We start from the raw sequence: 26,339 nt of genomic DNA, 5'->3' as shown, positions 1-26,339 counted from the left end.
AGACTAAGATAGGTGTGTTGGCAGTGCCCCACTTCAAATTAAGATCCCATTAACATGCCTAAAATGTTAGATCATAATTAAGGAATATTTCAAAACATGACTAATCTAGTCTTAAATGTCACATGTGCTAAAACTTGGTAATAAGCTTTTAATTCCTATTGCTGGATTCTAAGAATGGATTTGCATTTAAAGAGTCATAAGCCATTATTGTCCTTTGATAATACATTTATACACAGAAATTTAAAGTGAAACCACATTTAGTGACCTGGACACCAGCAGCCTGCCATCTCAGCACCCTGCTCCCTCAAGTGATGCACAGAAGTGCACAGAAATAAGTGGCAACCTGGTTCTGTGCAGCACCGAGCGTTCTCTGCCTGGGATCTCTAATGGGGGGGGATGGCTGCACACATAGGCTTCCCCCCAAGACAGGAGGATGGTTCTGACTCACAGGGAACTCCAGGAGAGGGGCCACGCTGGCAAAGAGCTGCAGGATGAAGGGCTTGCGGTGCAGGACGTAGAACTGGCGGCAGGCGAACTCGATGGCCTGGCGCAGCTGGGGGTTGCTCTCGTAGTCAGAGTACACCTGAGCACATGGAAAAGGACATGGAGGCACTGCTGAGCCCAGGCTGGACCAGCTACAGCACTGGCATTCCTGATAGGTTTGTCTGACACACTGTTAAAGATAGAGACTGGACCACCCCACCCTGGCAATGCATTTCATGGTGTCTGAGGTTGGAAGATGTGGCTGGGGGTGTGCATTCTATCACCATCTGTCAGAGCTGGGGCAGTTCTCTGCTGTTCATGGGGCAGGTTTCTTTATCTCTTCCACAACCAGTCCTCCCTCCAGGAGATCTCTTCTGTTCATGGCCAGTGAGTATCCCTGCATGGCTGAGAAAATTCCATCGTCCATTGGGAGATGCTCTGCCCAGGGGAGGAGCCAAGCATTCCTACCTGGATATAATCTGACTTTTGGAACCCCCACAGCAGCCTTTGCCCACTGCATTCCCAGAGGAGCAGCTTTCTTCCCCACTACATTCCCAGAGGAGCCCAGGCCCATCTCCCCCAGCCCTGCAGCTCCAGAGGAAAACTCCCCCCTTGTGCAGGATCCTGCTCCAGCAGAAGCACAGCTGGCACTGCAGGAGGGCTGAGCCACCCTGGGATGGGGCTTCTGCCACCACCCTGACCAACATGTGTCAGATCCTATTCTCACTGTCAGTGGTTTGTTTTGTTGTTTTGGGGTTTTTTTGTCTGTACTATTGCATTTGTATTTTTAATTTTCCTAGTAAAGACCTGTTATTCCTACTGCCGTATCTTTGCCTGAGAGCCCCTTAATTTCAAATTTCTAATCATTCACAGGGAGGATGTTCACATTTTCCATTTCAAGGGAGGCTCCTGCAGACACCTGCCTTTTCAAACCAAGATACATGGACAAAGTATCCTTAGGAAAAAGTTTGCTTTTCATGCTTAAACATTCCTCTCATTATTAGTCCAATATTTTTTGCCCTACATATTGAGGCTGATTGCTTCCCTCTCCTTCTGAGAAGCACTTTATTTGTTAGAAGCTAGTTAGTGCTTTCTTTCTGAATCTTCCTATTTTTCAGTTAATCAAATCTTCCGGTCCTTTCTCACAAGACACGTTTTCTACATGAACATCCCCTTTTTCCTGCAGTCTCTGGGGTTAACTGATCCTTTCTCTGAGCTGGATAGAGCCAGAATTTCCAGTGAGGACCGCTGATAATGAATGCAGAATTATTCCATGTTTTTCACAAGATACAAATCTGTATAGTCACCCCAGAGTGGCATTTGAGGTATTTTTCTCTTCTATCCTTCAGCAGAAGGGTGCTGTTGATTCATGTGCAGCTTCAGATCTATAATTCCAACATTCTGTCCTGCAGAAGCACCACTAAATCAATTACTTTCCTTCCCCTATTCTGTGGCTGATGATTCAAAAGTTTGGGGTTTTTTCTTTTTTTTTTCAGGCTGCATCTCTAGTTTGTCATGATAATTTGCACTCCGACCCTGTCCTCCAACACAGTGACAGTGCCACCCACTTTTAAAATATTTTAAATTTTTTAGGGTGGCATTTCCTTCAGGGCTGGCCACTGAACCATGCAGAGAATATGTTGCCAATCTGTGGTGGGCCCTGGTAGGCTGAGGAAATTAGCATGGGTTTCACACAACCAGAACCCTCTAGCATGGGGATGACACCCATCAATTACCAGCAATATCTCATTTACCTTAGAAAAGGGAAATAATTAACTGTATATGCATTTCACCAAGGAAAAACCTTGGTAAAAAGGTAAAAACCTTGGTAAAAACCTTGCAGGTTTTTCCAAAATATGCATTTTTTGGAAAAACCTGCACCAAAAAAGAGCTGTGTGGTGAAATGTGTGTGTATGCATCAGGAACTGAGCTTCAATTAGCAGCTGGATCAAGCCCAGAAGTGGTAAAAGAAGTGAGCACAAATTAACCAACTGATCTTGGGTGCCTGGCACAGAGAAATTAAAGTCTGCAAAACCAAACAAGCTCAGAGACATTTGCATTTTCTTTTGGAATTGCTTTTTTACCTCCCAGGAGTGGTATTTTAGTAATTTAGTAGTTGACAGTAATTGAGGGTGAGGTTAGGAAAGAATTATAAACTAATTGATATCAATATGAAAAAGTGAAAATGAGGGGAAAATCCTTTGCAGGACTGAATGGTTACTGTTGAGCACTTCAATTTATGTGATTAGGCTATTTCATTTCAAGATGTATTGTTTCTCATTAATAAACCCATGCATTGCTGACCTGGATCCAGTTCATACTTATCCAATAATGTAAGGCAGGATATCAGACTTTCAAGTTACTACAGAGCTTGTTTAGATAGCTAAAGTAATCACTGGGTCTAATTATTGTTCTCTGTTAACTATGTGAAAATGAACATGTATAAGGATACTTCTTTTCTGTATTTGCATTATAATACTAAATCTCTACTTAGATATTGCCTTTGAGCCCTACAGAAATAATCCTTTCTACCTGTAAAAGAACTATTTTTTATATTTTATTTTCAGTAGCTGATTTTTTTTTTTCAAGAATCAACAGGAAAAGAGGCCCACTTGTTCATCTTGAAGAGAAACTCCACCTCTGACACTTCCAATATTTGTCATCACTCACAAGAAAAAACAGGAAATTTTTCATAAGCATTTTGAGTTATTTTCATACTTAAAAAGTAAATATAATTTAGTCTCAATTAGCAAGGAGTAAATCCAGATATTTCAACTATTTCCCAAACTTCAGCCATCCCTGAAGCAAAAACCATAGAGAGATGCCTAAAGTCCAAAAATTGCCCAGGAATTTCCCATTTCTGTGTGGAAGTACAGAGAAAGGAAAACAGACATTTATTTACTTAACACAACAGAGAAGAGAAAAATTAGTAATTTACTCAAGTAGGAAATAGAAAGCTAATCTGTGCCATCCCATTGTTGCCTTCTTGAGGAATATAAAAGCTCTCATGAGGACTCAGCAGATCAAAGTTTCCCTGTTAAGTATCAATTCCACCATGGAATCACAGGATGGTTGTAAGGGACTTTAGAGCCCATCCAGTTCCACCCCGTGCCATGGGCAGGGACACCTTCCACTATCCCAGGCTGCTGCAAGCCCTGTTCAAGCTGACCTTGGACACTCACAGGGTTGGAGAAACCACAGCTGCTCTGGGCGAGCTGTGCCAGGGCCTCAGCACCCTCACAGGGAAAAACTCCTGGGAAGCTCCTCTCAGGGAAGAATTTCTTGCCGAGGTCTGACCTGTCAGCAGGACGGGGCAGCAGTCCCTGGGGCTGCTCCTGGGCACGGCTCACCTGCAGCATGCTGGGCAGCACCCACTGGTAGCCGCTGAGGGAGAAGAGGTGGTTGAAGTGCACGGCCGTGTTGATGACGGTGGCGGCGTACTGCCGCAGCAGGGCACTGTCCTCGGGGTGCAGGATCAGGGCACCGTTGAACACGTTCAGGAACAGCATGATCTCATCCCCCCACGGGAACTCGCTGGGCATGCCCAGGAACATCTCTTCCAGCAGCTTAATCCACAAGCTTTTCTGAAGGGTATCTAGGCCAAAGAGCTCTTTGCCAGCTGCAGGGGAGAAGAGCAATCAACAGCAACAGCAGTCAGCTCTGTCCACCACAGCCAGCCTCACCTCACCACAAAGAACCATCCCAGAACAAGGACCATCTTTAAAAATTATTTCACCCATCCTGTGTTTCTTTAAGTGTCCACAGGGCTTGAGCAAACATCGACTTAAACCATCAATATGAAGATGAAGAATGATAAATATCACAAAGTTCATTAATCTGCTGGTTGGACACTCTTCCCTTAAAATGTGGAAGATCTGAGTTTGTACAAGCATCATGTGTCCCACACAGAGGCTGTGCAGATTTATGCTCAGGTTTTATGTCCCAGGTGTCCCACACATTACAGGAGACTGATGCAGGGTTACAATAATGCTTCTGAAATCAAGTGCCTTTAGGGCTGGTACAGAACTTGCCAATGTTTATCAATGTGCAACAATGGGCTATTTAACCTATTTTACATCAGGCTAGAAACCCTGCTTTACATCCAGAGCAAAGTTTCTGTGTGGACCGTTTCTTTATCCCTGCTGCAGAATTTGCCCAGAATCTTCCTTGAATGTCAAGGATGATTCCTCAAAGCAGATGGCAAATGACTTTGAGCAATCCTTTCTAGGTAGTCTCATGCATAATTTTAACAGTCAATTAAAACTTATTCTCATTTGAGTCCAAAGCAAGTAGCCTTGTCTGGAGAATTCTAACAGTGAAGCCTTTTCTGCTGCTGTGCTTTTACAAACCAACAGCTCTGTATCAGTTTCCCCAGGAAGAGATTAATCAGCTTCCAGAAAAGCTGCAAGCCTGTGTGTTTCTAAGGGAAATGAAGCTCTCACTGTGATGGCTTAAGGGGCTGGAACAAAGGCTAGACAGAGCTAAGAGGAATGAAGAGGATATTAATTGAATTGCCTTCAAAGGCCACACCCTGGCAGTCAGTGCCACAGTCGTGGCTCTGCCTGGATGGCTCCAAGATGGAAGCAAAAGAGGGCTTGGTCATGAGATCTCACATTTTTATGAGTTTTGGACCATTAGCATATTGGAGCTAATTGTCCAATTACATCTCCAGCCCATGAAGTCCCATCTGTCTTGTTTTTCTCTCTTCTGTCCACCCTTGTTTATGCTCCTGGACCTGAGATTTGGATCTGTTGTCCTTGAGAAGGAATTGTCTACCTACTCTGTGAAGAGAGCTCACCATCCCCTAATATGAAGTCCAGACCCACCCACTAAAGCAGCAGAGAGTCTGAAAAATATAAAAGCTAACACCTGAGGCACAAGTGAACCCTTCTGGGCCTTGTGCAGCCCTCCAGGAGAGCTGCCAGGGGAGCATACCGTGGGGGTCACTGAAGAGCGAGAACTCGGCGTCAATGGCGCTGCGGGGGAAGGAGGGCAGGCGCAGGAGGTCCTCCTGCAGCATGGACACGTGGGACTGCTTGTGGGCTGGAGGGATCTTCTGCGTCAGGGAGATCAGGAACAGCACCCTCCCCACCTCCTCCAGCTTGCGGGTGAACACCTGGCAGGGGAGGAGAGACACAGATCTACAGCAGCCTAACCCCAAAGCTCTTTAAAATGTCCGTGCACTTCAGCAGGTTCATTTCGATGGCTTGCTCTGATCTGAGGGCTGCTGCACTCATGGCTCAGAGGATCATGGTGAAATTCATAGGGCTGGTGCTGCACCCTCTCACTAGAATTTGTGTGCCACTGATAGTAAAAGGGTTTAAAATCATGGGGATTAAGGGTTAAAAGAAAAATTAAGCTTAGGAGGGCCTGAAAAGAAAATAAAGACTTTATACCTTGCTAGAACTGCACCTGTGTAGCTAGTACATGATAAATGATATAATATTTAGATGTGATGATTGTTTAATCATAAGAATAATCATGAGAAACTGTGCTCAGGGAAGAAAGATCATGAGAAACTCATGTCAATGTATACAATAGAACAATATAAGTTTAATAATTAATATGTAAGTCATGTAACGATAGAATAGAAAATACGTTCAGCTCGAAAGCCGTGTCAGAGACAGATTTGGGTCTGGACCCCTGATTCCCAGAGCTCTCAATAAAAGCACCTGCATGGAATCATATCCCATGATTATGTGTGTTCCTGAACACTAACACCACTGTTCTCCAGCCAGGTCTGCAAAGATGGCCTGTGTTTTTAAATACAGTTCTAACAAGTCTTTCCATTCCAGTCTTCTGGAGGAGACTAGAGGTTGTGGAACAATTTTCAACTTTGCCATGGGTTTTTCTGTAGATTAATGTAAGCCCCAAGGTGGTCAGAGAAACCAGCTCTAAGCTGAAAGCCATGTCTGTATTTCCTCCCTTCTAGGTCTTAGACTATAGTCAACAAGAAGTTGGAATTGCTATCTACCTTCTGGGATAAGACATCTGGCCATGGAAAATATATGTATAATTGCAAAAGAAAAGTAGTCAATAAAACAAAGCAAGTACTTTTCCATGGAAAAAGTACAATTTTTTTGCTGCTCAGTGGTGGTTACTACAGTGTTTCTTTCTTAGCAGTAGCTGGATGTTTTCGAGCAACACCTTGCATGACTCGAGAGAGACTGGCAAATGTGTGATACAAGTTTTACCTTAGAAGTATTTTGGACTCTAAATGCACTATATATAAAAATGTGGAGAGCAAAATAATGCCCTGACTAAAATATTAAGCCCATTTAAATATTTTTGGATCATGTAGAGTGTATTAAACTCATTTGTTTGTGGGACACTTCCTAGAACCTAGAACCTGTTAGAAATGCAACTAAGTTGATCTCGGGTAATTTCTACTGACAGATGCAGCACATGAAATATGTTCCTATTCTGTGCCATACACATATGAGATGGCATTGACTTTATTTTCCACTATTTTAGCTGCTAGTAGCTCTCAAGCAGCTTTATAGCTGACTTTTATAACCACTCCTGATGATATTTTCCTACTCTCAGTAAGAACACAACTATAATAGCTGGTTTTTGGCTACAAAAATGCAACTTTTAATACCAAATGCATAATGTTTAAGCACATTCCCACACATCCTTTTGTAAATTTCCTGCAAAATTATCCACTAAAAGGAAACTGGCTGCACAGAGTGGGGGAAAGGGGAATTCACATCCCAATCTAATCTGCAATAATGTACAGTATATACAGCCCCAAGGCAGATTTCACATGGATTGCTACTGCTCCAGCAAAGCTCTTGATCTGCATGCAGCATGAAGGAAAACCTTTAAAGGGGAAAAAAATAAAATTATTTTCAGAGTTTTCTGGGAAGAAGTATTTGGTGACAGTGAGTTACCTGTTTCTGAATGAGCTCTTGACCCTTTTCTGGATGCATCTGCACCAGGTTGAGCTGGGGAGAAACTGACCTCCGGAAAGGGTAAATATCACGGACGTAGGTCTGCCAGGAAAGGAAAAAAGAGTATTTTAAACAAGTGTAATCACTATGGAATCACTCAACAGAATGGAATAAAGGGCCCTTTAGCCCCTTCTGAAGGGCAGGGGCTTTCAGACAGTGTCAGGCTTCATAAAAGAGCACAAACAGAAGAGAAATTTGGTCTTTTCTCCAAAAACTAGACATTCTCATCTTCTGCCTCTTCCCTCTTCTCTCAAATTCCAATCTTTCACCATACACAACTAAAGATGTGATGCCCACAGACAGAACTCTATTTATCGGATGTTTGTTCTTCTTTAGATAACCCTGATGTTTAAAAAGAAGCAAGATGAAAAGTCACATGGACTTGATCTTTGCCATACCTTGTTGTAATGAATGAGGTTCCAACGCTTATCCATTAAAAAATAATGAGAAGACTGAGTTTCAGGTATGTTAAAAAACTCCAGACACTCCTGAAAAGAAAGAAAACAAAATATCCTGTTACTTTTTAGTTGTTTTCTACAAATACCATAACATCCAAAAGAAGAACATGCATCTAATTATCTATAAAGGCACAAATATGCATGCCTCAATCAGATTGCACACTTGTTGTGGCTTTAATTATTTATTTCTTTTGTTAATCATGAAGTACCTGAGTATGTTTGTGAAAATCAAAGCATGCTGACATCACAATTCTGAAGACTGGTGTTATTTTATCTTGGTATCACACATATTTGTCTGACTGTATGAGCCATATGGGCCTGGGTATTTATCAAGACTTAGTGATAGGTGATATGCAGAGACACTGAAGTTCTGACCCTTCAAAACACTTTGATGTGATTCCCAGTAAAATTTAACACAGTCAGACAAACTGAAAGCTTTTACGAATCTGTTTCCTATGTGGTTCAGTTAAAACCATTCAGGAACCATTCATTTTTTGGCTGAAAGTGACTGCACAGCTCCTGGATACCAGAATATTGTTGTGGCTACTGAACCATTATTTTCACTCTGATCTTGATCAATCTCTCAGCACTAGTCTTGATAAAACCAAACATTTAAATGATTTGTGTTACTTATCAAAAGTATACAGCAAATACCCAAAAGCTGCAGTTCTCCAAATGTAGTTGCATTTGTGAGGTTTGATTCAGAGCATTTCCATTATCCTTAAATATGGGGTCCTGTTTATTGCAACCAGGCTCCCCTCACAGGGACACAGATATACCTGTGAGCAAAATTTCCCTCCCTGACTCTGGGACAGGATGATCAGAATGGATTGCTGGCATCCAGGTATGGCAGGTAAATGTAAGCAGTTTGACCAGCTCAAAAACTCACTCCTACCTTCAGGAGAGCTTCAAACTGTGTGTCCTCATGGACTGGTAACTGCGTTGGGATGTCACACTCATTCTGTCCATGCACAACAAGGGTTTTTGTGCCTAGAGGAAGAAAAATTGTTGCATTCAACCTGGCCTCTTTAATTAAATCCATTTCATGAGACTGCCCATGGAAGAAGAGTGGTACTTGAAATTCATTCCTGGACAGGCAGACTAAGCGAGTCCTGTCTGGAACTATTAAGCAGTGTTAACATATTCTCACACTTCCACAGTTTAATGAGAAATTGATCTTTCATCTGTTCTTAAAAGATGAGCTGACTTTAGCAGCAACTGTCAGCTCTGAGGAACAACCACACACAAAAGGTCAAACTTGTTTATCAGCAAGATATCTCGTGTGACTCATGATGCCCAGAGTCTGAATGGTAGAGATTTACAGTAATGCTCCTGCCAGCCTTTCACAGCCCAACTGGCACAAAGCTCTGGGTTAAAATACTGTTATAATTCACTTTCCGTTTGCTTCTTTTAGAGCTCTTAAAGTGGTTTTCTGACTCTCAAGTTATCAGCAGTAGAATTTACTGACTGACTACTCAACTGAAGGAACATTGCCTTAAAATATGCAGCCATTTGTAAGGTTTTTTTCTGATGCATCTTATTTTTGGTAAAGTGGGCCATAAACTTTGAAGTGAAGGAGATTTAAAGACTATTTTCATATACCTGGCATTGAGGCAGTCACCAGCAGCTTCACTTCACACTGTTCCTTCTTCATGGTCTGTTTGAGATCTTTGAAGAAGAGTCCTTCAACATAACCCACCACTTCCCAAAGGAAGGTAAGAGTGGCAGAAATGGCATCCATGCCCCATTCACATGGAGTCCGTACAAAATACATGATCAATCCTACCTGCAGGTAGTAAGGAAGAGGAATATCAGGTTGTACACACTACTTTCACTGTGCAGAGCATTGTATAAACACAGAATAACAGTATTGTTCTACCTTTCTTCATTCAGTGGGATAGACTCATTAAACTTTCATAATGAAATTTTATACATATTAAAGAACACTCTGCCTGCAATATTCTTCCTTTTTGTAGAGATCATGAGGATTGGGGGCAAAATGTACAGCTTGAAGCACCACTGCAGATGAAGAAAAGGGTGAATATCTGCAGTTAGAGATTTCCTATTCTTTATGCTCTGAAGTGCTGCCATGTAGACAACTCACAAGCTACAGAAGGTTCCCTGGAGAAGCATACACCTTGTCTGCTTCACCTCCTAACTACATTTGTCCACAGTCTTGAAAGAAGTTGCTAGATCTGCTCCAAGAGGACTGTCTACTAGGAAAGCACTTTCTGAAGCCAAATTAAGTAAAGTAATTAAAGGTTTCTAGTGCTGAGACACTTCTAATCGTCTTCAACTCATTGGCTGAAGTTCAGTTCAGAAATCTATGACAGGTTGCTTAGGGGTTTAATGAAAACAGAAAGGTTCCTTTTCCTCCCTCTAGAAGGCCAGAAAGGCTAGTGGAAGCCTGGTGACTTACACCCACAACCAGGAGCAAGTATGAGCTATAGAAGAAAAATAAAGTGCATTTATTGCACACATGAAGGCAGAAGAGAGATTCTGGCTGCACAGTGAGCCCACAAGCTACTCACCAAGTAGTTAAAGAGGATATGAGATGTCTGGGCAGGAAAGTCTCCAATGTTCAACAAAAGTTTCCTTAGCATATACATCAACTCGTCCTGGAAGAAAAGCAAAAGTTTTTTCTTCCCACCAAAAAGTGAAGAATAGATTTCTCCCTTTTGTCCTTTCTTGCTTTGTTTCTTTCCATTTTTCCACAGTCCCTTTTTCAGCTTTGTCTCTCAGTGCATGAAGTAAAACTATACACCTGTTACTGCTCCCACATATTGCAAAATAAGGCCCAGGGCACTGCATCCAGGCCAGTGTCTTTCCCATTTCAACTCAGAGAGGCCAGTACCTCCTGCTGCAATTTGTACTGACTGTGATGGTGCTGATTGTGCACTGCTGTCCCTGTGATTACCCCAGATGATCTGTGACATCTAGTTAATCTCACATCAGCTGTGTCTGTGGGGTGGGAGGAGTGGGCAGAATCTATCTTCCCTTATTTTGGAGAGTGCCTGCCTTAAATGTAGCCTAAGATATTCCTCATGGTGTGAAGGGATTATAGAAGGGATAGAATCTCATTGTCAGCTGAAGAGAGAATGGCATCACAAGTGTCTTCTATGGCCTTTATCCTCTAACCCCACAGCATATTTGAGCCAGTGTTGTAGGCATGGATATGCACAGGACAATCCATGCCAGTGATACACCTGCAGGGAAATACACCTGCAGGGAAATACAGCTGTGTGTTCTGTACTTGTGGTTGTAGTAGACCTATGAAGAGATGGTGAAATAACAGCTTGCAATGGCTCAGAGGCCTCTGAGGCTGGACAGATGACAGCTTTCTTCTCAAAGGTACTGAACAAACAACCTCTCTGATCAGAGATGTTGTGGATGCCCCATCCCTGGAAGTGTTTAAGGGGAGATTCAAAGAGGGTTTGAGCAGCCTGGTGCAGTAAAAGGTATCCAGTGGCGGGGGGCTGGAAGTATTTGATATTTAAGGTTGCTTCCAACCCAAACAATTCTGTGGGACAGATGAGACCTTCTGACCTTAAATGAAAGCTTTGTGGGTGATTGCTGAGAAGTCAGGAATAGTAAGTCCACCAACACCTGCTTGCTCAAGGAAGAATAGGACAGCCTTTCTTGACATTTCTCAGGTTTAATATTCAGTTTTGAGTCAGTTTTTAGGTAGTGGCTTGTAAGCTGAGGCCAGTGATATTATTGATATCATACACCAAATATGCAGTTGAGAAAGTGATAGTGCAGTTGAGAGTTTCCCTGCCTTCTACACGATCAGAACCAGCATGCTTTTCTTCCATAGATCTTGGAAGCAGTCTAATAAGCCACAGAGATGCAATGCCACCCCATCTTGCAGAGAACCTGAATAGAGTGGCATGAGTGAAAGCAATACTGTCTATGCCATGTTCACTAAGCAGCTGCTCAAAGCTTGGCTTGCAGCAAGTCAGTGGTGATAAATCAGCCGTGTCCTGTTTACATCAGGGGACAAAGACTGAAGCCAAATGATGACATGCTGCATTACAATAGCAAATTCTTTCTCCAGTGATGTCCACAAAGTGCCTCTGCTGGCAGCTGTGCTCCCCTGCTCTGAATCCCTACACCTGCTGGGGAGGGGCAGAGGGTACCTGTCGATTGCTGATGGTGAGCTTCTCGAGGAAGTGGCGCAGAACTGTAGAGGGATCTTCAATCAAGCAGTTCCACAGGACCTGCTGAGCAACAGCACTTACTGTAAGAGAGAAAGGAAACCATGTCAGAATCATCTCTTGGAAAAGCCATGAACTGGTGTACTTTAAAAAACTTTCCTAGTCTTCTTCCCTCCTCTGTCATATTTTATACTGAACACTCAAGCCACCATTTGATGCACTGGAATTCCTGGTAACCAGTGCAGTGATCCCAATAATAATAATCACAGGTCTAGTATTTGAACCTTCCCTAACTACAGATACGACAGGAAGCACTTCAAGATTGTTGAGGAATGATAAAGAAATATCTGATTGGATTCTTAACTCCAGACGGACAAAATCCAGCAACTGAGAGATATAAATTCATGTACTTTTTTTGTTCATGCACATAAGTTCAATTTCATGGTGATTCATAGAATGATTTGTTCTGGTGTTGATGAACAGTATTAGATAGTCAGCAGGGAATTGTGTTGATGATCAGCTCCCTGAAGAGCAATTATTTGCAATCCTCTGAAGGTCAACAACAACACAGAATTATTAGTTATTTTGTTTTCAGTACTCAGCTCCTGATCATAAAATCACACATACATTGTTTAGAGGGCTGGCTACATACAGCTAAAACTGAATACAAAATGTAACAGGTAGTTAAATGCACAACTAGCTGACATGATGAGTGAGAGATGAAGGAAGCAAAACAGCCCACCATGTATTAACACTTTAAAAAAACAAATACAAGGAAATATACTACTAATTTACAAAGACATCATAGCCCATAACCAGAATGTTCAGGCTATGTATAGGGGGCTTTCTGCTTGTCATAGGAACACAAAAATATGAGTGGGAATAGATCTCCAGAGATTTTCAGTCCAAGCCCTGCGTGAAGCAGGAACTGTCACCTACACTAGGTATGTTAACCACAGCTATGACTAGCCAGGGCTTGATAAACCCTGGTGATTAACTTCCTTCACAATTTCTAAACTGAACTTCCCAAGTTGTAAACTCTAAGTCAGTGTTCTTCTAACTCTCTGTTCCCTTTGAATCACACCAAACATGCCCAGCTTCTACAATTACTCCTCAAAGAACACTTCTGTTAGGCCTCTTACCATCCTTGTATCCCCCAGTAGATTTTTTTCAGCTTCTTAATATTTCTTTTGAATTAGGGGCTTTTTTAGGATCCTGAAAGTGCAAAATCCCCTCAACGCCAAACACAAATTATGTAGAAAATAAAAAGGGAAAACCCTAGAAAAATACATTTCTATTGTAAATCTACATTCAAATAGTTTTGAAACTGGTTAATTGAGGTCATTACCAGCTACTCCATCCTCCCGGACTTCTCCATCTTCCATCAAATGGACAATGGGGAGCACTGCTGCACAAATGCATGCTGGAAACACAGCCTGAGGTGGCTGGGGCACGTGATGGTTTGGAGTGTGCTCCGTAGTGTGCTCTTCATCTGGAGCAGTAAGAGAAGAGGAGTTAGGGAACACACTGTGCTACTATCCGGGCAGGTTAGACAAACATTTATGTTAGTGGCTCTACACGCAGAACAAAGATCAGAACACTGCTCACTGTGCAAGCATGACAGGTTTGCTGCTGTCACCAAGTAGAAATGGAACTCCAGGCAATTTCTGGATCAAAAAATTTCACTGTAAATATGTAATTTTTCAATTTACATTTCTTGTCTTGTATCCAATCCAGTTCCTTTCAATAAAATCCCTTTTTTTCAGCTAGAGTGCTCCCTGTAGCACTACTCTCCAAGTAGAACACGAGAGGCAAGAGAAAGTATTGTGACAGCAGAGGTGAACAAAATAATGAAGGGCAGGAACTTATGATAAAGTAGTTCAAGCTTGGGAATACATTTAGCAAAAGGCAACATCAGAGCTTTATGGGTCAGCAGGAAAGGCTTCCAGTGAATGAAATCTTGGAGGGAATGGTCCGAAGTGAAGGCACCCACCTTCTGCACTGACTGCTGAGCGCACTGACCACACAGAGCCACGGCGAAAAGAATAATTCCTGTGAGAGGTACTGGAGGTGCAGGATGGGCTCACAGAGAGACGGCGAGAGGCCAGGTTGGCAACTTCTTCTACTGACAAAGAGAATAGGAAATGTCAATCCAGATCCAGCCAACAGACTTCAAGGAATTTTTTGAAGGGCAGCAATTGCAGCCCAATGAGAACACTGAAAAGTCAAGTCAGGTAACACTCAGAAGACACAATTTAAAAGCTATAAAGATCAGCCAGACAGGTAATTTGCTTATGCTTTGGGAAACAGCAAAACATTGGTCCATAAGAGTGTTCAGTGCTCTGGTGCATCACATTTTAACAGAGCTGGCTCTATACTTATTTTCATCCACTCCCTGTTAATCATCATTGTTGCTGGTACTTAGTTTTTCTTAAGAACTAGGATTTCTGCTCACAGATATTCCAGTGTATGCTTAGATCTCATCAACTCTCTACTCACCTAATGGCACATACCTTGGAATGCCTTTAATCAAGTCTTTGTGCTCTCTTAGCCTGGGCCAGTAAAGCTCCTCAATCACAGACTAAACTTATTGTGACTCATGTCATGTAACTTTGGCTGTCTGAAAGTTTGGTACTGAGCTTGATCTGGTCACCTGGGCTCCCCCACTACTCACCACAAAGGTAGAAAACCCCAGAGGCAATTCAGTGTATCCTAAGTTCTGTTTCTTAAGACAGAGCAAGCAATTCCTCCCACCTTTTAATTATTAAAGAGATAAAAGACAGATTTCATTCCTAGTGTTGCATATTCTCTTGTGTTAAATCCTGCAAGAAACTGGGAACTTTGAGATGTTACATGCTAGCAGTTCTGCTGCAGCTGGGGCAGATGGGGTCAGTGTCTATCACCCAGTAAGAATTCAATATATCCAAGGTTTTGTCTCCTCTTCGGTACTAGTTTTCAAATACGCTTTTTCTCCATGACTTGGACTCTTCAACAAATGAATATGGTTGGGACCTTCCTAACACTAAAAATCAGTTTTCCTGGACATCGCTGCCCTAAGCTGTGCTCTGTGTTTGTAGGAAATGCTCTCAGGTTGCTGGAATGTAGTTCCTGGTCCCAGAGCACACCTTCTTCTTCCTGCTCAGAGCTGGGTGTGCAGGAGGGCTCGTAGCAGGCCTCCTGAGTGATGGGGATGGCAGTGATAAGACTGGCTTCCCGGCCCAGGCGCTTCTTCTCTTCCTCCTGCTGCAGGTTCTTCAGGATGTGCTCAGCTCGCTGATGGGAACGTGACACAGCTCGGGCAGAAAATGACTTCTGTTGGGAGGAAGAAAGAAGAAACACAGCCTGAAGCTGTTAGTTAAGATGCGCACAGATTTTCTGACAAAGGCTTCACCTCAGTGACGTTCAGCAACTCAGTTTCTAAATATAAATCAGACTAGTGCCAGCTGAACAGAGATTCACTGGGAGAATTATTGGAAATAAACCTACAATAAGCTTTGGTGCAAACTCCTCCCAGGAAACCCCATATGAACCAGTGCAGACTAAACTGTCTCTCAGGCTGTTCTATTGAAAAAAATCTCTTGGGGAGAGAGCAGCTGTGTGCTCCTAAGTCAGTGTCTCTCACAAGGACATGAGGTGCAGTACAGTACCTCAGCAAACAAACAGAAAAGCTTGATGCCCATGTAGAAAATTCTGTGTCCTACACAGACTATACTAGATTTTTTTCCCAGCTGGGAAAGAATTTCAGAGGTTAATCCACAACTTTTGGCTTAACTTACTGCACATCTCTACAGAGAAAAAACAGTGCTTACTCTCAGGACGTCTGCTTACCGACTGATCTTCATTTATAGGATCCTGCACACTCCCACTGCACTGAGGGACCCAGGGAGGGTCAAACATTGGCACAGATGGCATCCCCAGCACAGGAGAAGGCAGAGTGAAGTTTATACTTGGAGGAGGAATCTAAACAAAACCGTGAAAGACATTTTGTTACACCAAACTCTTATTGTCAGTATTGTTAATTGAACATGAGCACAATTACCCAATATATAAATTAACTCTGCCAATTTTTCCTACTTCTGTATCTCACTGGACTGTAGCACCATGTATGACACACATCTTCTCTCATATCTCCTGACCTGAGTACCCATTTTATTCTCCCTATTTTATACAGGACTTCTTCATATCACCTCCCCACCTAGTAAGAGTTATACAATAATTTTTTTTCCCTAAACAGAGTTTCAGGAAATTTCATGGCAGTCTGTCATTACACATCTATCCCATAATGCAAGCTGTAAATCATCATTAAGCTTCATGTGTCTTTTCTACCTTGAAGATCTGCTGTGCTCCCTCTTCCATCCTTGGCCACACTTGATATCTGAATCTCCAGAGTGTGTGAAATTTAAGAATGGCATTCAGTCTTTGCACTGTTTCTGGATGATGAAATTCGGACATCAGCATGTCAGAAACAGCCTCTGGCACTTTCACAGCACACAGCAGGAACATGGCAGCTGCAGGGACACAACATCTGATCACCTGTGTTTCTCAATAATATGTTTATTTGGAAAAGAAAAACTGCAGGTGTAAAAACCCACACCAAAAGAAACCCCATCTTGGCTCCATAAATAGGATCACCAACATACCAGCCTAGAGAAAACTGTATTACTTCATGAAACCAAGCACATGTGATTCCACCTTTTGGAGCCACACAGCATTACACTTAAAGCTTGTAAACTCTTCTGTAAAACCTGCTTTTGAAAAGAAAGTACAGCTTTGATCTTCTCAGCCATGACTTGTTTAAAATAAGAACATCTCTTGAAGTAAAGGGACTAATTGAGTTTGGTTTTTAAAGACTGTACTTCCAAGTGATTTCTGTTGATTAATCAAGGCTGATTTAACAGAAACTGTGCCTTTAACAGAAGCTCTGGAACAGGAGACAGTGCCCCAGTAGAAGTCACCTGGATATTTTCATGGATAAAACCAGTTCTTATTTCATGGGACTCCAGGCAATGATCCCAGTCTGTCTCCAAGAGAAAACAGAGCAAGACAAAGGACCATGCAAAACAGCATGATGGTGGCTGAGACAGGACAATCCCCCCTGCCACAGAAAAGCTCATCTGGCCTGTCCACCATCTAGTGCACAGCTCTAGACATCCTTCCCCCTCTTCATGAAGAATTGAGGTGACTCAGCCAGACAAAGGTCAAGCAGGTGGAAGCCAGGAGTGGAACTCCAAATAAACAACTGAGCATAAAACCAGATGTGAGGAAATAAGCTACAAATTCCTGTCTGAGAGACAGCTTTACAATCTATAAAAGCTACACGAATTCCTACAGAGACAGAGTCTCCTACACACTCCCTGAAACATGCAGGGTATCTTCTCCTGAAAGGTCAGATGTAACTCCACAGATACTTTCCCTGGGAATTGAGAGGAAAAATTCTGTGTATCCGATCACCAGTTAGGTGGTAAGTACTTTGGGTTTTAACCTGTACTGTTTCTTTGCTAGCTGTAACATGGGTACCTCTATCATGCACTGCATGTTCTCTACGAATAGTTTTTTGGGTTTTTTTTAATTACTGTGTAGCAAATAGTCTGTTTAAAATCTTATGTCTGTTAATTTTGTGCCTATTAAATAAATTATTTATTCTATAACCAACCAAATCAGCCATTAAAGAACTTGCAAGAGAGAGTGGGTTTTGGGTTGCTGGCCACCCCAATAAAGCCACTGCCTGCTGCCAGAGGCCTGGGCAACAGGCAGGGACTTATCTAAGCTCCCACCTCCATTCACAGCAGTAGCTGAGCTGATCCATGTTTGCTTCCATGGATCACATTTGAATATAAAGAGCCTTTAATTAAAGTACAGACTGATGGAGGCCAATCAATGCAGATGGTGTCTGAGGGGCACTGCAGGAGGCAGAAGCAGAAGGATTAGTGTTGCTGTGGGAGTTCAGTGGTGTTAGAGAATCCATGGCTTCCTTGACCAGTAGCTCACCACACTGAAGACAATTTCTCTAGATCTGCTGGCTGTTCCTCCACAGTAGCAAGAAGACATTTGCCAATGTTTTCTTCAATGCTTATTGAGCAGGTGCCAGGTCCAGAGCAGTGTTTATGGGAGGCAGCACGACCACTGCAGGACAACAAGGCTACTCTCTGACAGCCTGGGTTCCTGGTGCTGCTCAAAATCTGTGGGGACCTTGATGTTCCTTCTGCTCTCTGATCTACTCAAACTATAATAAGTCTTAGTAGGAGAGATGTAAAAGGGTGAGTTGAATCTGAAGGAACCAAGAACAGAAACAGAGCCTTGGCAGAGGTCAGCAGATGGTGCTGTAGTACATGAACAAGGCATTCCTTTTAGCCAGCTTCTGTTTTTATCCAGCAACACTGGGGGTTGTCAGAGTTTGACCTCGATGAATGCACTTTATGCTTGGGCTGTATTCACCTGCTACCAAAAAAAGCTACTACAGACCCTCAAATGGGTTTCAATCCTCCCTTCAGGAAAGGGAGAAGAAGAAAGGTGTCTTTCAGAGGCTGTTTTGGAGCAACAGACAAATAGCACTTCCCAGGAAAAGCAGCAAAACTTCATCCCATTCCCTGTCACCCATGCAAATTTTTTATTAGAATCACAGAATCATTAAGGTTGAAAAGAACCTCTGAGATCATAGAGTTAAAAAAGTATCCAAAACTGTTCCCTCAGAAAGGGTCCTGAAGCAGGGAAAGGAGTACTGCATCAGACAGATTATTTCTCTTTATTTTGCTCCTTCCTCTTCCTGTCTACACAATTGACCAGGGAAAGGCAAATGTTGAAGAAGAGCACAGAAAAACCTGAGAAATGAAGTTTTCTGTGCACTGGTGGAGTAGATGGAAGTGAGAGAAACCTGAAAAACATGAGAAAGGGGATGGGGTGTCAAACAACGTATTTCAGGGCAGAATTCATTGTTAGCTGTGGAAAATAAAGGTCTGGTGTACTGGATTGAAATGTGATGGAAAGGGGAGTAATGGTCAAGGAAACACTTCAAAACTCTTGCATTTTTAACAGCTTTTGATAAAAATATCTGTAACCTAATCTTCAGTGAGACAACACCTTTGACTGCCCCATAGGTATGCAAATCTTTCAGCCATTTCCTTGTACAATGGGGGAGGAGAAATGTAGAATTTGAAAGTTGTGGGGGGGTTGGTTCATAAACAAATTCAATTAATTTATACTTTATTTAAGGACACTCTGTATTGCACATGAAGGTTGTTCTCAGTTTCTAAGGGTGTGGCTCTTGATTTCTGTTAATTTCACATTAGCACACACTGACCAGGAGTGTTTGGACAGTAAGACTAGAGAGGACCTTCTGACTTACATCATCAAATTGCTTCCAAAAGCTCTTAAACCAAAGGGCTTTTGCTTTCTTTTCTGGTGGTTAAAAATCTGTTTTCCACATGAAAGAAGTCATAAAAAGTTATTATGCGTCTTCATTCTACTCTAACAAATTATTCTTAAATATTTAATAAATAATATTTATTTAAATAATAATTAAATAATCCTCTTTCTTTGTCCAGTCTTCTGTCATTATGAAAAGTAAAGACATAGCCTCTCAGTCTTCATCTGAATCCATTAAATAAATATCCTACCTATCATATAGGCTCTTCATTCTTCCTGCTGTCCTAACAGCATCTGTTACACATAAATATCTTACTTCAGTGACCAAAATCGTGCATTTAAAGTGCTGTGTCTAGATAATTGTAAATCACGCTCTATACTAGCATTAATACTTTGAATTGCTAATAAAATACTTCTTCTGACACACCCTGACTGTTTATTTTTTCGCAGCTGGTTGTTAGGCCAGTATCTTTTGGCCAAGGGATAAACTCTGAACCTAGATTATATCCATGGGAGAAGATCCAAGCTCATAGCAGAAAAATTCTTATTCCTACTTTGCAAGAACATGTATGATTTTATATTTTATTGTAATAAATGTCATGCCAGGTGCAGTATTTTGAAGTACTACTTTCACAGGTATATGATGTCGTAATCACCTGTCTTACAGATGTCTCTCAACTATGTGTCATCAGCAATCATCTGTACACTTTACAATCAAGTGGAAATTGAAACTTCAGAAAGTACTATACAATAACAATACTTAATGAGCAATGCTGCTGTCTCCAGGCAACATGGGAATTTTCCTTACAGCCTGACGGGAGCTATGACAGTTTCGTGACTCTCATTCCCTGTGTCAGTTTTTGTATGAGCTCTCAACTGGTACTGATGCCTCAGGTTTTAGCTTTTATATTTTTCGGATTCTGAGCTCCTTTAGTGTGTGGGTCTGGGCTTCACATTAGGGGATGGTGAGCTCTCTGCATAGAGTAGAGACAAAACAATTCCTTCTGCAGCTGGGGACCAAGGAAAAATGATCCAAATCTCAGCCCCAAGAGCACAAACAACATAGATTGGAGAGAGAAAAACAAGAAGGATGGGACTTCATAACCTAAAGCTGTAATTGCACAATTAACTCCAATATGCAAATGAAGCAGAACTTATAAAAGTGTGACACCCTCTGACCAATCATCCATTTTGGTTCATCTTGGGTGTAGCCCTGGCTGGGCTCTTGTGCTGCCCCTAAGGTGTACCCATTGAGGCCTCCTAATAAATCTTTATTTTATTCTTTAATTCCATCCAGCCTCTGTTCTAGGTCAGCATTCACAAGGCAACAGCACTAACACTCCATGAGGCAACATACAGAATGCTTCAGTAGACTCTGGACAGCCTGAATCACAATGTTTCCTCTGCCTACAAACCAAATTGAATACAAATACTAATTTTTATATTCTCCAAACACCCACCACCATCCAGGGCCTCAGGGAGAGTGCCCTCCTGTGATCCTTCTAACCACCTCTTTTCCACAGAGCACACAAAGGTCTATGAAAACCAAACAGCCCCCAAGAAGCCCTTGGTGGCGTTCAGATTCCTCCACTACAAAGCTGTAAAGTGCTGTGAGTGGTTTGGCTGCCTCACCTGCTGCCCCAGCCATGTGCTCATCCACGCTGAGCAGGAGCTCCCAGGCTGCTGGCTGGATGTCCCCGTACATCTCCTCGGTGAGGATGGGAGCCGCCTTGATCAGCAGTGACAGAGGGGCAGGGGACAGGCTCATCACCTGGAACAAACCAAGCCATGCCTTAGGGCTGAGCAAACTGTCTACAGTTTGCTGTAGACTCACTCTACACTCAGTGATTTTATCCTGGTTTTGGTCAACAAATTACCCATCATAACTTCTAGGTTCATTCATTTCAGAAAATGTTCCATAGAGGGGACGTGGCTTTCAGCCTGTATAAAAGAGCAGTGTTTCCAAGCTAGTTCCTACAGTCTTTTGCTTGTCCTTCACATCACCAACACCAAAAAAGAGGACAAAGGAAAGACAACCTCTCCCAAAGTGGTGCACAGCCAGCAATACATGTCCATTAAACTCTCAGTAAGAACAGGCTTAAGAAGAGTCTGCTGCTTCATCAGGAACTTTGAACAAGTAAGAACAGAGAAAACAAATACTGTAAACTGACAGGCTGCAGTTAAACATATCTGTGAATTCTTTGGTTTTTTGTATCCTCAGCTCTGGTGCATATGTCGTTATGGAAAGCCAGAGATGCAGACTGTGATTTAATGGAGCTAAAAGGTTTCTTTGACCATGTTTCCTTAAGAGGTTTAAATTTAGTATTACTCAGATTGGGAAAAGATGTAGGGTTGAGCGGATTATATTCAGGAACAGTTCATTACATGCGCTTGGAGATCCATATATATTTCCCCTCTTGTTGCATTTTAACCTGGCACCTGTATATCTGTCTCCCTAACAAGCATATGGCCTAATCAGTACCTGATTCCTGATGTATTTTAGCATTCCAGAGTCCTTCTTTCCTTCCAAGTTGATATCGATCACTCTCTTTTTAAGAGAAGGAGTTCTCAAGCATGACTTGTCTAAGCACTGGAAGGATATAAAAAGAAAGTGGAGTTCACTTTTATATTTCTCAAAATGTGGAAAAGGAGATTATATACAAGAGGAATTTCCATACTAGAAACCATCTGGTACCAGAGCTGTAGCACAAAGCCTTCTTCTTTGCTGGCAACAGGCCTAATATCAGTGAGACAACACATTTCATCCAATCTTCTTCTATTTTTAACAATGCTTTTCCCAATAAAATCTTAAGGCAGAAGACAGTAAACCAAATGAACAATGTGAATGTTCTCTGTGTAATCTTCACTGGTAGCACACCCATGTATTTAGTTAAGAAGCTTAGAGGCAAAAAGTCTACAACTTCCCTCAAAAAAAAATTACCAGTGGAAGTGTTCAGTGTACAGAATTATTCCTCTCATGGAATCATAGAATTATTGATGTGGGAAAAGACCTCTAAAGTCAAAACAGCAACCTAATGCTGCCAAGTCCACCACTAAATCACGTCCCCAAGTGCCACATCCTTAGGTTTTTTTAAGTCCTCCTGGGATGGTGACTCTACTGCCTCACTGGGCAGCCTGTGGCAGGGCTGGACAAACCATTCAGAGAAGAAGTTTTTGCTAATATTCAAACTAAACCTTCCCAGGTGCACCTGAAATGGCCCTGAGGCCATTTCCTCTCAGTCATGTGCCTTGTTTCCTTGGAGCAAAGCCCAACACCCACCTGGCTGCACCCTCCTGTCAGAGACTCTGGAGACTGAGAAAGTCCCCTTGAGCCTCCTTTTCTCCAGGCTGAGCTCCCCCAACTCCCTCAGCTACTCCTGGTGCTCCAGCCCCTTTCTCCTCTCCATTCCCTTCTCTGGACACAATTCCATGTATTTCTTGCACTATGAAAAAAAGCAAAGATTGTCAATTGCTCTCTGGAAGTGAGGTCTGTGCAAACACCCTGCAGGTATTTGTAGGAGACCTCAGTGCCTCTCAAATTCATTTTTCCTGCTGTTTCTCAAATGCTTTGATGTATGATGAAATGCATGTCTCTGTCTTGCAATTCAAAGTTGGAGATGAAACAAGCCACAGAAATGCATGGTTCTTTTGCTACCTTTCATGAAACATATCAGCTACTCATCTCCTGCCTGCCTTCTGCAGAGGAAATGACTGCCTCTCTTTCTAAACAATTTGTGCTTTTCTGTGCTAGAGGAAAAATATGGGGTTTACAGTTTTCAGGAAAGCAAAAACATAAGCTTCTTTTTCACTGCTCTGTTCTTTCTTCCATAAAAATATCCTTCACTTTTCTAACTTGACAGGACACAAACAATCTCCTGGTTGATGAAGAAACAATGAATTTTTCCCCTTCATATGCCACTGCCAGCCTCTTTACCAAACTGAAAGCTTCATGACATTTCCACAAACACTTTTGTTTTCAATGTTACTGCAAAGCAGTTGAAAGGCTCTGCCATTACAATTATTCGGGATAACTGTGGTCTGTCTGATGTGGTTTAACTGTTGACACAATTCAGTTGATATCTTGGGGTGGGGAGAGCACTTTCCTGAAAGCAGAAATGTGTTTCCACTAAAGTTAAAATTACACTTTTACATATAAAAAGGCACAAAGTTGTCTGAATACCCTGCTGAAATGGTCATTAAAAGGAGACAAACACTAAAGACTAATGTATACAATTCTTGGAACAGCTGAGAGCTCAGACCTAAAAGAAAGAAACTGCACAAGATTTTACAAAAATTTCAAGAGTGATTTTTACTAAGACAAGAAAAAAATATGAACAAAGAGAGAGAGAATCCACAGGGTAGTAAGCAGAGGCCACAAAAGAGCACTAAAATTGAAGTCAGGTTGTATGCTTTTTAAATGACCTTATCAGCAACTAAGATTCATCCTAGTCAATACAGATTAAATTCCTTACATAATGCTGAATGACTTAATTGCTGCATTTTTTTATAGCCAAGCCTAGTTTAGGAAAATCTCTATTCATTTTGTCATGAAAGAACTGTATGAGTACATCACGCAGTTTTTTCAAAGGCAATCATGACGTACCTGGACAAACTCTAAACCATTCTGCTTTTTCCATTTACTCACTTCCTTTTGTTTTTTGCCTCTTGCCACGTTGTTCAAAGTGCTGTTTTCTTTCAGGGAGTCCACTGTGTCTCCATAGAGAAGTTTGATGGCCCGGACAAGGCGAGCACAGGAGCGGCTGTGGTGGAGGTAGCAGTGTGGGTGACAGTAGTCGATGTGCGTGCATATGAAACTCTGCTGGTTGCACAATAGGATCATGACCTGGAAATTAAAACATAAATAGTTACCTACAGAAAATGGAGCTACACAGGCAGTGATTGGGACAGCCAAGCCAACTTTTCCTCAGTCTGGCTAGGGAGGTGTGAAGCTCAACACAGCTTTAAAAAGGTATTTGTCTGTGTAGGTCTTCATTATTGTAAATGCAGGTGAACCCAGAGGGAAGAAATGAGGATGTCTGACTCCAGTGCAGAAGGATAAATGATTTGTTATAATTACACTATAATACATTTAAAGGAGATACCAAAACTACCTACCTACTTTTTCTAACTACAATATCTAACTCACAACTCATGACCCTCTCACGAGAATCCAGCCCCAGGTGGGTTGGATTGGCCATCAGGCTCAAACAATCCTCACCAGAATCCAATCAAGCACTCACCCCAGGTAAACAATTCTCCAAACACATTCCACATGGGAATTGTTTTCTTTCATTTCTCTCTGCGCACCTCTATGAAAAAGTCCTAAGAGAGAGAAGAATGTGCCTGCGACACTTCATACTGACAAGAGGTTTGCGAACTAGCTGGGTATGGCCAAAGAAACATTAGTGCTAACAAAGTAAAGGAACAGAGCTGCTATAGATGTGTATATTCAGCTGGTGGCAAGGTTAAGGCTGAGGAAAACAGCATCCTCTCAGTTTGAAGAAAAGCTATTCTATCACCACTCTAAGATCTTGGACTAGAAACCATCAACTAGCCAATTGTTATTAAAGCTGCAAACCCACCATGCTTGGGGGTCAGTTTCCTTCAAGGGGTGCAAAGGGAAATATCTCAGTATGCTCTGAAGTAGAAATAAGCTGTGTCAGTTGCTCTGCATGTCATTGGGCAGACCCATCCAGCCCAGCTCTGTGGTAGTTGGCTCAGTTGCTATTTCTACTAGTGTTGCCATATGGCAGCAAGGAGTAGTAGAACTTATCTAGAAATCAGGTAAATATTTTGGAATTTAGCTATTCTGAGCCCTGTTTTGCTACAGAAACACTGGCATTAGTCCCTAAGATACTTAATTAAAGATAGCCCTGGAAAGTCTACACCTGAGTGACCACTCTGGTGTAACTCAGATGGTTTCTTGCCACAGGAGCAAAGCTCAGCCCAGCAGCTCTTTGTGCGTTGATCCTCATGTTACACACAAACCCAGTCTCTTATTAGCACTCTGAGGAAAACACACAGGCATCTCTAAGCCATTCACACTGTAGGTCTTTATGAATCTTTCTCTTCCCCCCACAACCTAGTGCAGAAGTACCCAGAACTACCAGAAGGAAGCTATCCCAGTTTTCCATCCACTGTGTCTATGTCTGTGCAGTTGCAGTCTGCTGGCTCTCTCACCCAGCTGCCACATGATTCCCAACCTTAAAATATGGACGCTTCTAAAAATGGCAGGAGCTTAATCTTAAACAAATCTGTGTAATGTTTGTGAGACTCCTGTGTTTGCCTCCTTGTTCTGGCCTCCTATAATTTCAGGGTCAATAAAGAATAACTCAATATTGGTATCAACCTGAAGATTGTATAGCAGCACTGTAGCACTCCTACCAGACTCTGGTCCACTCTTATAAATTGTTGTAATGGTACACTGACACAGAGAGAAGACACCAGGCTCCCTAAAGGACAGGTAAAGGAAAATGCTGGTGTCTTCACAGCAGCAACTGGGACCAGTGATCCTTTTGAGTTGTTTGCTTGTGACAATTAAGTAAAGCAGGTAAAGCAGCAATTTGTTTTGCCTGTAGTTTTAGCAACCATCTAGCCACACCTTCTTTCTAACAAATGAAAAAAAAAAATAGCATTATCATGTAATATTGGTACTTCTGTGTCATTAACTGTAACAGGTGATTTTTCAAATTTTCCTTTCTGCTATGCAATCTAATCACATGTAAAGTGAGACAAGCATCTCAAGTTTCTTTCAGAATTCATGAGTTCATGCATCCTCCCACATTGAGCAGGGGCACCATGATGTATCTTAAGCTGCTAACTAGGGAACTTCCCTTATCCTCTAGTGGTGCAGCATCTAATGCATACACATATGTCTAACATACTCAGTTTAGTACACTGGAATTTCCAAATGAAGTATAGTCATT

At 42.1% G+C, this 26,339-nt stretch overlaps 1 protein-coding gene across 15 annotated transcripts in view; it reads right to left on the bottom strand.

Annotated features, from left to right (window-relative positions):
* UNC80 (unc-80 subunit of NALCN channel complex) overlaps nt 1–26,339 on the bottom strand; it is a 127,855-nt gene that overhangs the window by 37,208 nt on the left and 64,308 nt on the right. For 13 of the 15 annotated variants that reach the window (XM_077785173.1, XM_077785179.1, XM_077785183.1 and 10 more), the window contains 17 exons: nt 24,059–24,256; nt 21,896–22,003; nt 21,046–21,184; nt 16,378–16,559; nt 15,880–16,011; nt 15,177–15,363; nt 14,045–14,176; nt 13,400–13,543; nt 12,034–12,134; nt 10,426–10,512; nt 9,497–9,680; nt 8,790–8,884; nt 7,835–7,924; nt 7,377–7,478; nt 5,419–5,599; nt 3,834–4,102; nt 449–583 (listed from right to left, as the gene is read on the bottom strand). In XM_077785173.1, coding sequence (XP_077641299.1) covers nt 449–583; nt 3,834–4,102; nt 5,419–5,599; nt 7,377–7,478; nt 7,835–7,924; nt 8,790–8,884; nt 9,497–9,680; nt 10,426–10,512; nt 12,034–12,134; nt 13,400–13,543; nt 14,045–14,176; nt 15,177–15,363; nt 15,880–16,011; nt 16,378–16,559; nt 21,046–21,184; nt 21,896–22,003; nt 24,059–24,256 — 2,466 coding nt within the window. The remainder of the gene's footprint in view (nt 1–448; nt 584–3,833; nt 4,103–5,418; nt 5,600–7,376; nt 7,479–7,834; nt 7,925–8,789; nt 8,885–9,496; nt 9,681–10,425; nt 10,513–12,033; nt 12,135–13,399; nt 13,544–14,044; nt 14,177–15,176; nt 15,364–15,879; nt 16,012–16,377; nt 16,560–21,045; nt 21,185–21,895; nt 22,004–24,058; nt 24,257–26,339) is intronic. The other 2 variants (XM_077785174.1, XM_077785182.1) reach the window with 1 other exon arrangement.

This window comes from Lonchura striata, chromosome 8 (assembly GCF_046129695.1).
Source record: "Lonchura striata isolate bLonStr1 chromosome 8, bLonStr1.mat, whole genome shotgun sequence".
In the NCBI taxonomy this organism is placed as follows: domain Eukaryota; kingdom Metazoa; phylum Chordata; class Aves; order Passeriformes; family Estrildidae; genus Lonchura; species Lonchura striata.
Note: the sequence above shows the minus strand (reverse complement) of the source record. Positions and strands in the feature narration are given on the sequence as shown.